At 36.6% G+C, this 13,206-nt stretch overlaps 1 protein-coding gene across 7 annotated transcripts in view; it reads left to right on the top strand.

Moving 5' to 3' along the window:
- TTC3 (tetratricopeptide repeat domain 3) overlaps nucleotides 1-13,206 on the top strand; it is a 62,259-nt gene that overhangs the window by 23,199 nt on the left and 25,854 nt on the right. For all 7 annotated transcript variants that reach the window (XM_067298752.1, XM_067298760.1, XM_067298743.1 and 4 more), the window contains 8 exons: nucleotides 3,863-3,929; nucleotides 6,780-6,917; nucleotides 7,935-8,015; nucleotides 8,445-8,557; nucleotides 9,775-9,901; nucleotides 11,560-11,682; nucleotides 11,849-11,950; nucleotides 12,650-12,742. In XM_067298752.1, the coding sequence (XP_067154853.1) occupies nucleotides 3,863-3,929; nucleotides 6,780-6,917; nucleotides 7,935-8,015; nucleotides 8,445-8,557; nucleotides 9,775-9,901; nucleotides 11,560-11,682; nucleotides 11,849-11,950; nucleotides 12,650-12,742 (844 nt within the window). The remainder of the gene's footprint in view (nucleotides 1-3,862; nucleotides 3,930-6,779; nucleotides 6,918-7,934; nucleotides 8,016-8,444; nucleotides 8,558-9,774; nucleotides 9,902-11,559; nucleotides 11,683-11,848; nucleotides 11,951-12,649; nucleotides 12,743-13,206) is intronic.

Below are 13,206 nucleotides of genomic sequence, written 5' to 3'. Positions count from 1 at the left end.
CTATTTGCTCTTTGTTATTTGCATTTTTTAAGACGGTTTTTTCTTTGCAGTTAAGGGCTAATTTCACCTCTTACTTCTAGTATAGAAGTCCATTATATTGAATTAGGTGGATCTATTCCCAAAGCGGTAATGTTTGTTTTTAGATAAAGATGATGATTTCAGTAAAGAGTCAAGGAAAAGAAGGTAAGCTACAGAAGAAAAAAGTCCAAATTAATTTATCTAAATATCACATATTATTTGTCATTAGAAATGTTTTAATCTTAATACTTCTAATAAGATAATATTTATTATATCTTATTATTAGTAGTAATTTGTTATTTGTTATTCTATAATATTTAATCTTAAGATTTAAGCTTAACACTTAAGTTGTAGTTTTTCCCTGTTTGGGAGCCTCGTGTTACACAGCAGCAGCCCCTAGCTGTGCATATGATGGCACGTCACTGAGTTGCTGGATGAGTGCCTCCATATTAGCATTTATGAAAAGATGAATGGTATTTGCCTGTGTGTGGACATTTATCCGAGCAGTTGGTGGGTACTTATTGCTACTGTCTGCTGCACTCCTGACTTCTTGACCTTTGTTAACAAAATCCTAACCCATCTGAGGCCTGTGCTTTCCGGCTCAAAATATTGTAGCAAGGCAAGTTAGTGAGTACAGGTGGAAACAGCACTGGGTCCCGATTTTGGGGGATGGTGTCTGTAGCAGCAAAGTGAGGCTGTAGCAGTAGGGTCCCAGTGTGGGGAAGGTAGGCGTATAGGTAGGTGATGCAGCATGAGGGTATTTTGGGGGATGGGAGAATCAATGCTCTATGTTTTATAATTTTGAGAGGTGAGGAATGTAGGAGATCCTGGTATGGAAGCCTTTTCTTTCTCTTGCATGTAGGCCTGGCAAAACCAGGCACAAAGTGAGAAACTATTTTCACTGCCATGGTGGTTGTTTCATCTTCTCCCCTTCCGTTGTTGGTGGGATCTTAGCAATGAGATCACCTAACTCAAAAATTAAATTTGCTCAATGTGCTTGCTTTTTAACATTTTTTTTCTTTAGTGGTCTCTCTAACATTTCTAAAATGGCCAGCGCTTCTATAAATATGCACAAAAAAGTTGTTTCTTAAAATCTATATGCAAATAATAAGAGTTTGATACTTTTTAAAGTTAGATTCTGCATGTTGCGAACTATCAGAAGTGGAAAAGTAGTAGCAGTATTAATAGTGACTATCAATTGATGCAGAGATCGTATTTTTTAAACACCAAGTATATCATTCTAGATGCTGAAAGTTCTATAACAGTGCACTTACAGGAGACGTGCAGAGATGTACTGCTATATATTTGTGGTGTTATCATGTATCTTTCCAAGGTATCTCCCAGACTATGTAAAACCTTAGGGTTCAAGAGAGGAAAGAGAATATGAACAAATACAGATATCTGGTATGTGATGTGCTAATAACCAGTTCTTCGGGGAATGCTTCTCAGGGTATAGCCAAATGCATTATTGAAATGTGGCTATCTTACAGCAGATCTTAATTTGGAACAGTAACATTAGTAAAAAGATGGACCTCTCTGGAAATGCCACCTAGAGTATGGTGCCTGTATACTGAAAAATACTTTTTTTCTGCTAGGATGACAAGCCGCATAATCAAAGTTGGAAATTCAGATTCCCTTTGATAGAGAAGAGGATCTGTAGGAAAAGTAGATAATAGAATTTAGTCTTTGTTAAGCAGTTTACATTAGTTATAACTTAATGATTTTCACCTCTATAACACAGGAACACTCTTTTTGTCCAACCTAGTAGCTATTTCTGACAGTAGCCAATAACAAATACCAAATGAAGAGTATAAGAATAGGACAAGTATATCATATTTTTCACTGTAGACTCTCTTTCCATGGAAGTTGGTAAAGCAACTTGAAAAACTGTTGGCAGTATGCAAGAGTTATTCTTGCAGATGAAGTAACCTTTTTTTAATTGTGAAAGAGGAAGTGGGGGAAACTGGCCTGAATGAAGTATAACTGGAAATTGATAAACATTTTTTATTTAAAATCTAGCATGCCCTAGTATACGTTTACATTGTTTATATCCTCCTCAGGATATTGTTCATGTTAAGATAGCTGATTAAATTGAATATAGCTGATTAAATTTCACAATATTCAATTTTCATGGAGAGACTGAATTGTTATTTGAAAACTAAATATTTTCCAAAGGTCAGTTGAATTTTAGTAAACAAAAGCATAATTTTAATAATCCCTCTTTAAAAAAAAAAAAATTACCCAAAAGCAATCCACACTATATAGCCATAACAATAAATGTGAAAACTTTGCAACAAAAGATAATGTGAATCTTGTTCTAATTGTTACATTGAAAGTTAGACCACAACATAATTCAAGCTCTATCTTATGTTCAAGGCCTCTCTGTACTTGTTCTACTCTGTCTACCAAATTGTTTTTAATTTTTGATACTTCATGTACTTGCTAAAAATAAAAAGAGATTTGACCATGAGGAAAGCATTGCAAGTCAGTCTCTAACTAATACTGAAAAAGAGCTTTTACTTAAAGTCCTTTGGTCCTTTTCTGGGACTTGAGTCTTGGCTTAAAGCATATTGATGTCTAGTTCTAAGTACATGAATAGTCCCAATAGAACATGCTGAATGTAAATGCATACATTTGCTGTTTTGGGGCCAATATTAAATTAGTTCAGATAAAGAGTACTGTGAATTCTAACTAAAAAATGCATGTTCCCGTCTGTCATAAAATTAAAAAAAAAGTTTAACACAAGAAGTATTTCATGTGATACTAGGGCCAGCATGATCCAAACAAGATTGGGGAAGGCACTGCATTTGTATGTGATGGCCTTTGCCAAAGAATTTCTAATCTATTAGATAGTTAAGGAAGGAAGAACTATATACCGCTGGCTTTTTTTGTAAGGCAACTGAGGCAAATAATGACATGCTACTTAAGGCCATGCAGAGGTGGAAGCTTTCAGTGTTTTAATCTGAATTGTGGAATTAGACCAATTGAGCTCTGACTGTACTTTGTTGCTTGTATGCTTTTTCAGTTAGTGTTTTTCAGTTGTGTTTGGGATAATTAAAAACAGATAAGGGACAGAGCAAAATAAGCTGTTCACATGGAAATAGGGAAGCTGATGCAAGTTTCTATTAAGTGAGATTTTTTTAAAAGTGCAGGTTTCTGATGTAGAAGAGTCCAAGCCTATAGGAAACCTGGAAGCTGAACCTGATCATCTCCAGTCCTAATCTGAACCTGACCACAAAACCTACCCTCTTTTAATATTTATTTATTGAAGTATAATTCTTTTTGTTTTTCCATAACTCTTTTTGAATGCCACTATAGCTAGGAAATGAAACTTTGTCACAAGAGAGGTCATTAGTGTCATTTAACTGGGTTGCCCTTGCTTTGTTTCTCCTTTCACTTTCATTGGCGGGAAAGAATCATTAGAATTCAGTATGTGAACAAATCCTTTCCAAAGTACCTGCAAAGGGACCTAACTGCCATCTTGCACTGCTGCCTTCAATGCAGGGAAGTGTCTACACCAAAGTTCTCTAGTCAGCCATCATACTCCTTAGTAAGAGCAGATCAGCTCGGAATGAGGTGCAGAGTAGACAAAGATGGAGAGGGCCCCAATTCCCCTGAAGCCGTAGTGATTCCCAGGCCAAAAGGTTGAATAGTTTCATAATTCTTGATAGTTTTACAATGGTTTTTATTGCTAGGGTGAAAAGAGTGCTACCTTGATAATTGCTAGCATACAGGTGAATATTGCGGGGTGATAAAAGCACAGATATTTCTCTATTTCTTGAAAATTAGGTTACATATAAAGTACATCTACAAGCTTATGATACCATTGTCCTTTTATTTGTAGAGATCACCTTGATTTGAAGATAGAGTCTAAAACCATCCAAGATAAACTCTTTTGTACTGTGCAACAGGTAACTGTGGGAATTGGTTAGTGTAAGACCTTAACTTGGACCTTAACCTTGTCCTTCTCTTGGACAATAGTACTAAAACCTACCACTTCATGTTTGGCCTGTTTTTTAATCAGGAAACAAAGCTTATATGATTACATTATCTCTTTGCTTGTAGTTCTCTTTATCTTTCTTGTTCTCCTCTTTCCCTCTCTCACTCTCTCTGCCCCTTCCTCCAAAAAAAAGAAATGTAACCTTAATTTGACAGAAAGGATAGCTATTTCAATGATGGTGCATGCTGAAATGCTTTGTGAATTAAAGATCTGCTTAGGAGAAAGAATCTGTTGTAGTGATCATGGAGAAATAGAACAAGATCATTTTTATTGGACTTCAGGAAGTCTATGTGGTTTCATTACTTTTCTCAGAATTACTTCTTAATGCATATATAATTGTAACTTCACTAATTATATATTAAATCTATGTGCTTTTTATTGAGGTGATGAGGATTTTATGCATCTGTTTGTTTAATGACTATAAACTATGTGTTTACACTGCACAGTTAACTCAGGCCCTTAGTTGATTTCAGATCAAACTGTTTTTCCATCCAACAGAAAAAAATTGGTTCTTACGCAGAAATGATTTAGTTGTGGAAACTTGTTATATAAATATTAAGTTTAGTTTGAATGAAATATGAATGAAAATGTGTGTGTATGAACACCAGAAAAAATGACAGCAGTGTTAAAAAGGAAGGTAAGTGCCAGTTGCCACAGAGCACTGTGTGTGATTTCATTCAAATGAAGAGGAGAGAAAAACTGACTTAAAGATGTCAAGAACATGGAGAGCAAAACTGAAGCCACAAACTACTTGGATAAGGAAAACTAGAACAGAGAAATTAAGGAATTTAGTCAAAGACTTATGAGTGGTGAGACAAAGTAAGAGGAAAAAGATCCAAAACGGCACCCACTGCTAGTGGTGTGAAAGGCAAGTCCAAAATTTGTTTGCTGTTGCCAATTAAAATCAACCCCAGAGATGCTGTGGACTCAATAGCCAGCATCCCATGTCACACCAAAGTCATCCTGTCTAGACCACTTGAACATTTATTTTTTGGTATGTAAGCAAGTGTGTGAATATGGATGAGTAAAATCAACTGAGCAGTTTTGTACAATGAAGTCACCTTCCTGTTCCGTAAGATCTCTTACTGAATTTTGTTACACTGATTTCCTATGCAGTCACAGAATAACATATTAAGTTAGAAGCATGAATAAGTAATGTAGCTCTCCCATATCCCAATTTGTAAGAAAAAACTATAAAAGATCACTGGGAATCATTCAGGGATGTATAGTTCCCTTCCCAGAGTTCCCTCTAAATGTGTCTTCCTGTGTTTGATCCATATTTTTGAAAATAATCACAGAACGTTTTGTTGAATGGCTGCTTAGAACCCAATAAAATTGGCAAATTGAAAATTCTCCATCTTAATTCTCATCAGCAACAATTAGTGAGTGTCCTGAAGCTCTTGAATGAATCCACAGGAATGTACGTAATTAGTCCTTTGCACTTTGTTGATTTGGAGAGGTACGTGCCAGAATTTACTGTTCTTTTTTTATTACATCATAAGACAAAATTAGATTCAAGAGAAGACACATGTTCTGCCTTCACTCAGACTCCTTGCATCCTAAAAATCCTTATAAAAATAAGATTAATGGAGCAGTAGTGTCAAAAGTAGTATTTTTAGTCAGTTTAATCAGCTTCAAATATATTAGCACATTATTATCTTATTGTTAGTTTAACTTCTCCTGTTCTATAACTCAGTGCTCTGACAGTGTTACCTTGTGTTACTAGTTTTCTGAAAAATCAGAAAGTAAGTCTTAATTGTTTTGTCATAAATTTATTTCTGCAGTTTGGTCTTTTCTGTACCTACTTGTAGTTTCTGTTGTCCTTGCCACTTCTGTTAATAAGCATAACTTTGATTAAATCATGGGAGTCGTCTTATGTAATGCTTTGTCCTTTATGACCAGACCGCAGGATGAAAACAAAATATGACTCATAGGTGCTCAAGAAAGTACAGAAAGAAACAGAAGATACAAAAATAGCTAGGGTGTGGTAAAGTAATTCTGACTAGATTATAGTAATGACTGTGTTAGGGTAAGTTAAGTTGGGTGATCAGAGCCAGGTGTCAGTCATCAAACTGTTGCAGGTATGTCATTATAAGTAATATCTTGTATATATATTGTGGCACAAAAGGATTCTGTTCTACACAATGGCATCCATATATTATCTGTGTAAAGACCTTTGCTACAGTAAATGTCATAATATTTTGCATTAGAGTTTTTTCCATTTTAAAAACTTAATTAAAATAAAACATTTATATGAATTGACACTAAAAGGCCATCTATTGCTATTTTCTAACATTCTAGATATGCATTAAATTTAGTATATCAACAAGTTGGCCTGTAGAAAGTGATGAAAAACAAGTCTTTTTTAGATAGGAGAGGTAATATGATGATGTTTAGTCTAAACTTGTGAGACTTTCGGAAGAGAAAGGGATCTAGATTTGGAACAAAAACTAGATTTTTAAGAGATTAACTGCAGTAGGTCTGTGGAAAATGTAAATAGTTAGAAGGTGAATTTGAAACAATTTTTAAAAAATGTATCTGACTTGCTGCTTTAAGAAAAGATTGGGGTATCAAAAGGTCAGCTTACAGTGAATGTTGCTACTCAACTGTACTTAGAAAAGTGGAATTATTATAAAACTGTAAAAAAAAAGAGAATTTTGACAGTTGTTTATTGGATAAATGTTTAAGTAAACAACTTGTTTCATTTAAAAAAGAAGACAGTGCTTTCTTTTTAGACTTACCGTTTTCTTAAATATTTCAGGTGGATTTAACTATGTTGCTGGAAAAGTTGAAATCTCTTGTTCGTGATGGTTATACAGCCTTGATGGACCAGAGGTGTCGCAGTGCTGAACAAGCCTTTTCACAGTTGCTGAGCATTCTAAATCCTTCAGAATTAAAGGTAAATTGACGAGAATAATCTGTTTATTAGGGGTAATTGAGCTTTATGCTTTCAATACTGTGTTTCAGTCTTTCCCTTCCCCAAAATAATCTTTATTAGTGAATGGTTGCCTGTAAAGTTGGCTTCACACTAGATGTTGCACTGACACGTATACCAAGGAGCTTACAAATGAGAAAAATGGAGAACAGGATAAGAAAACTGTAGTATTATAGGATGTATCTTAGTAATGTTGAGCATATACATATGCATTTTTAGATGCAATATTAAAAATATTTGCCAAAATATTCAATATGAAAATACTTAATGAAAGTTAAGCTTAACCTTTATTCATAATTAGTGCAGGGTGAAAAGAGTGTATATTCTTCTGGTCAAATAACTCCTTGATGGAAAACACTGAATTTTTTGTGCCTATATCTAGGCCACTAATCTGTCATCTTAGATTTTCTACAAATACTGTATTGTAGTTTTAGCTTTGTGTGACTATGTGTATGTGCATGTCTGTACTCCAAGCTCTTATTTTGGTAAGGGCTATTGCAGTGCCAAGAACAAGTCTGTATTAACTGTCTAAGCAACTAATGCACCAGTCCATCTGGAATTGTGACATGGTTTATTAATAAGAAAAATAATATTTTTTAAGTAGAATCTGCTAACTTCTGAACATAAACTTGAGAAATGGAGTATTGTAGTCTAGCAGAGATGCACCCTGTTATATGAAGTCAACATACTAAGACCCAGTTAAAGCATTTCTAAAAGCAGAAATTTCAGGATGTGTTACTTTGAAATATATGTGGTGGCCAAATGACTGCAAGGCCATCAGAAAAGGTCAGATTTGTTAACCTTCACTTTTTATGCTAATTGTAACATTGATCTGTTTAGAGGCTGTGATAAGTAGGATGACATAATATTTTCTTATCTCTACTGTAGTGAAGATCTTCAATTTACTGTAGATAGTAATGTTCTAGTTACTGGTATAATGCTTCTGTGCATGCCACTGCTATAATATGACTCTATTTGCAGCAACTGAATCTTCGTGTTATTAATTATGTTGTAATCATCTATGGACATGCCACTGCTCTTCTTGGAATAGGACAGCCTGAGGTATGGCATTAAACAACTATATTGTTTTTATTCAAAATTTTATGTTTTTCTTCAAAAAAAAAAAGCACTGCTTTTGGTTGTGGAAAACGCTAACACAGACTTTGGGTTTTTTTTCTGTATTGTTTAAAAATATTCAGTGTATGACAACATGTTTAAAAACATCTGGGCTTCTGTAACGCCACAAGCTCAGTCAGTTCATTTCATTATTTTAGGGAGCCCATGTTTACAGAATAAGTTTCCTTAAAGAAAAGGAAGCCTTTGTACGTGAGCATAAGATTTCTTAGTGCGACTTTACTGCTCATGTGACTTTACTGCTCGTAGAAACAGGGCATACTGAATTTATGGCTTTCCTGGAGGAAAAAAGAGGAGAGGAAAAATGAGAAACTTTTGGATAAATGTCACATGTTTTGCCTTAAAATTATTTTGAAGGAATTGACAAAGGCTGAAGACCAGTTTAACAAAATAATAGAACAGTACCAGGAAGAAAGATTTGCTTGTTTGGCATACTATGGAATTGGAAGAGTATACCTCAGACAAAACAGGTTAGTATAATATTAAGCTTCAATATTTGATGCAGAAATTATATTCAAGAAGTCATGGGTGTGTTCTTTTAATTATTCTTTATTAAGCACTAAATTCATATATCGAACTGACTTACTACAATTTTAAATTTGTTACTGTTAAGGATGTTATGGAAGCCACCGAATCCAGCAGGCTCCAGGACATGGGGATTCCTCCTTCCCTGCTCTGCAGTGTAGCCGGGTGCACTCAAAGGCCCAGGAGGTCTCTCTGCCCCAGTCTGATCGATGTGACTGTTGTTCCTGTTTGCAACTTTGGCCAGTAGCAAGGCTGAGCACATGTCCCAGAGAGGCACATATGCACACACAGGACACTTAACACAGCTCGCCACACAGACTACCACAGGCAGAGTGGCGCTCGCCTATAGCCCTACCAGAACTAATGTCAAACGTAACTACAGATAGCCGAGGCCTGTTTCTTCTCTCTGACTGATCAGGATTGAAGTTCACTAGTGAAAACACGCATGCCCTCACTCTCCAGATTCACAAGCACACCCACATTCATGGATCCCTTGAATACCCTCTCAGTCTGCCTGGTATCCATGCCCAGACCCTGGGCCCCTTACACAGCCACCAGCTCAGACCTCAAGTCTTTCCAGGTTCAGGTCTCCTCCTGCTCACTTGAGCTCACTGGTCAAGCAAACCTTGAAGTTTGCTGGTGGATCACATGTGCACACACAGGATTAAATTCACTGGGGAAAAATAAACACACCCAAGTTTTTCCAGTTGCTGCCATTTAGGCCTGTCACACATAACACCCTGGCCTCTCCAGTTGCTGACACATACCTACAGGGCCTGTGAACCATGACCTCTCCTCCAGTTGCTGGCATGTAGACCTTTCAATACATAAATGTACATGTGCACAGTCTATAGGTGCCAGCACCTGGAGAAGCTCTATGACCTGTGGTCATAGATATAGCCAGGATCTGTAAGCCCTGTGGCTCGCAGTCCCTTCCCCAGTTGCTGGCACCTGGATGTCTCTTGCACACCAGTTGTTAGCACCTAGACCTACAGGCCCTGAGACCTGTGGCCTTTTCTCCAGCTGCTTGCACTTAGACTGCTTCTTAATACTACATTGGTGTTAAGGAGTTTTTCTCCCGATTTCAGTGACAGTTTTACGTGCCATGTAGAAGAGTTATTGATATATGTTCTGAACATCTTGTACCTATCTTAAACTTCAGATTTGCAGATGCGCTGGATCAGTTTATGAAATCACAAACAATGGTTAATCATAAGATTGTGCCTGGAGTATTAACATGGCCCACAACATCTAAGGTCATTGAAGAGACACGAATAGAGAATTTACAGGTACGTTAATAAACGCTGTTCTGTCAAACAGAGCCTTCCAATGCGTGTGTTAAAACTTTAGTGTATTTCACCAAGATCTGTAGCGTGAATCCTCAGGTTTCCCCCACCACCACCATTACCAAGAAGGTGAGGGAGGGGCAAAAGGGAGTGTTGGGTGTGGAACAGCCGCTACAAGTGGTGTTGCTCACCGTCTAGAGTGTTCTTAGTGCCAAGGCCTGGTCTTTGTAGGGATGGAGTGGGGGGCTTTTTTTTTTTGTTTTTTTTTTTTTGTTTGTTTTTTTTTTTTGGTGTGTGTATGTGTGATGCTAAATTGTATGTTGGAAAGCAACCCAGTTACAACACAAGGTGGTCTGTTTAAGGGTCTATGCTTGGATATTTTTATGTAATAACATAGTTCCAATCTGCTCTTACAAGTGATTTGTTATGGGCTAACTTCTTAGTTGCATGTCATCAAACTTCAAGTAGATGTGAACACTATATACAATATAATGGTAGAGAGATCTGAATAAAATTGGAATAAGTGAGAATGTGAAGTTGAAAATAACAACAGTGATGCTATAATTAAAACCAAAGGGGGATTTAACTTTATAGTTCTTGGTAAATGCAGTGGGAGTTTTATGGTAACGTTCCTTGTTTGACTTGAAAATTCTAACTTGTGGTTCTGACACTACACATTACTCTTTTGCACACTGAGCAGTCTTGTTGTGGTGGTGTGTGGTGGTTTTTTTTGTTTGTTTGTTTTTAAATATACTATATTCAAGTCACTGTTAATCTGTGAAGGGTTTCCAGAAAAACTCATGCCCTGAAAGACAAGGCATTCAACCTACTCTCTCCGTGGAGCTAGTTTGACACAGCAGAGCTTGTTAGGTTGTTCAGTGTATGAACATGGCTATGTCTTTTACCTGTTTTGTTGTGGAAATGGTGCTGCTGTTCCATAACAGTGTGTCTGACCTGATAATTTCTGTTAGACCCCAAGCCGACACTGTAGTAATCTGGCCTATATATGGATAGTCTGGGGCTGCCGGAGAGTGGGATGCAGCTATCTGAAATACTGTAATTGGGGGTTTGTTTGTATCTAATAATATTTTATTCATCTGGTCTTAGGGCCAGCCCTGTGAGACTTGGGTTGACTTTATATAAAGCCTCTCTAATGTCTTTACCTCATACTTTTTATTCTGGGAGAATTTACAAGCTCTAGTGCAGGGCCAGATCTGAGCTGTCTCTGTGTATGTGCCTGGTACAGTAACCCAGATGAGGCACTCCTGAAATTCTGGGAAGTGTCACAAACGAACAGAAACACGGTTCTAGTGGCATTGTCCGAGCGATCTGGCCCATCGTTTTTGGTAGTAGAGACCTTGCTATATCATCATGCGCTTAGAATTGCGAAGTGTGTACAACCTTAGTCTGATAAAACTCCATGCAGGGAAGCTCTGTGTACTTAGCTGATAGCAGTTCAAACAAATTTTTGAATGTTTTGGCATAAAAAGGCAAGCTTCTGTAACTTTCATTAGAAAAGAGTTGTTTTCTTCGTATTAGTTGCCTCTTGATGAAAAAACGATGTCTCTTTCACTCCAGAATTTCCTAAAAGCTTATAAGTAGATGTTTGATCTTTTACTGGTTTGTGTGCAATTTGTCTGATATCATTTTGTATTTCTTAGTTGATGTTAAAGAATTGTATTGAGGAATGCAAGTTCCCTCCAGAACCAGATGCAGTTTGCCGTTATCATCAATGCCATGGCCACTCCAAAATCCAAATATTTTTTACAGACCCAGACTTTAAGGTAAACTTTAGTTTAAAAGAGTTTGGGAAATAAAACTCCTTGTTTGCATATTTTCTGTCCCTTTTCGTATTAGAGGGCTATCTGGAAAATACAGTTCTAACATATCTTCTCTTAAATTGTGCACTGTTTTCTGTTCCTTTTAAAGATGTTAAATTCCTAATTTTAGGGCTTTATACGTATTGCTTGCTGTCAGCAGTGTAAAGTGGAGTTTCATATCAGCTGTTGGAAAAAATTGAAAACTACAAAATACAGTGATAAAAATGATAAGGTAAGATCTGTGTCACAGGAGAAGCATTTTATTCCTTCTTTTACAAGTAAGGATTTTAGCATTCAGTTGTTTGTGTTAAGAGCTACAGCCTGATGTTCTTCCCATACTGAAATGATTACTTTTTCTTTTTGGGGGGAGGAGAGGTAGGGAAGTGGAGAGTCTTGCAAAGCTGTATTAATATGCAAGTGTGGGTAAAGCCTGCAGCTTTCTACAGATGAAAGGCCTCTCTGAAGGCTTACGATGTTTAGCCTGTTTTTCTTGCATCATTTATTTCCTCCCATATGAAAGTTTGATTCCTTCCTCACTCTTGCTGTTGAAGCAACAGTCTGAAATTAAGTGCACCTAAAGAAATTTTGCAAAAGACAATTTTGGCAACCAGGATAATATTAAGGGAAATCTAGGGAGATTATGAACTGATAAACTAATATTCCTAATGTTGTTTCTTGAACCTAAAGTTGGAGGGAGAGGGCTTTACTATAGCTTTCAGAATAAGGGGTATATGCCACAGATACAGGACCCTTATGATTTGCAGTCCTCACCCAGTTTCCTAGGACTTGCTTTCCTCATCCAGTGAGATTTGAGGCCCATGCTAGCTTTAAATACCTTGGTCACCTCAAATTAAGTAACTGTAATCTGTATAGGAACACAGAATTTGTATGAATTAAATGTTTTCCTTGTGTAACTCATTTTCTGTTACAGGATTTTCTTCAAGAGTTATGTTTCACTCCTGATTGTACAGGCCTTATTTCAAAAATAGTTATTTTCAGTTCTTCTGGTCTGATAAAATGTGAAGTAAGTAAATAAGAAATATGAATATCATCTTTAAAATAGTTACTGCAGTAGAGTAGATGCATTCTAGTCTTGACTTTAACCACAAACTCATAAGTAGTATGCTATCTTCATTACAGAATCTGAATATTATTTAGAAACTTTAACTGTTCTTCAGCCTGGTGGAATAGGTGTCGCCTTATGGTATTGGTAGTTCCTTTACAGTTATATAGGAGAGCTCTCGTTGATGGGAACTGCAGCTTTATTTTATATTTAGTATGCACAACATAGAAGGAACTTGGTTAATTTAACTTTGAGCTAATCACGCTTGCTAAATAAGTCTATTAGGACAATGCTCTTACCCTCTGCAGAGTCACTGGAAGATGGATTCTTCTTCCTTGAGCAGTATTAGTCTGTGAGAAGCAAAAAATGATTGCGAAGTTTGCTTCCTGCCCACCAGTAAAGCAAAATGGCCTCCCATTCTTCCT

The sequence above is a fragment of the Apteryx mantelli genome, chromosome 1, assembly GCF_036417845.1.
Source record: "Apteryx mantelli isolate bAptMan1 chromosome 1, bAptMan1.hap1, whole genome shotgun sequence".
NCBI classification, from domain to species: domain Eukaryota; kingdom Metazoa; phylum Chordata; class Aves; order Apterygiformes; family Apterygidae; genus Apteryx; species Apteryx mantelli.
Note: the sequence above shows the minus strand (reverse complement) of the source record. Positions and strands in the feature narration are given on the sequence as shown.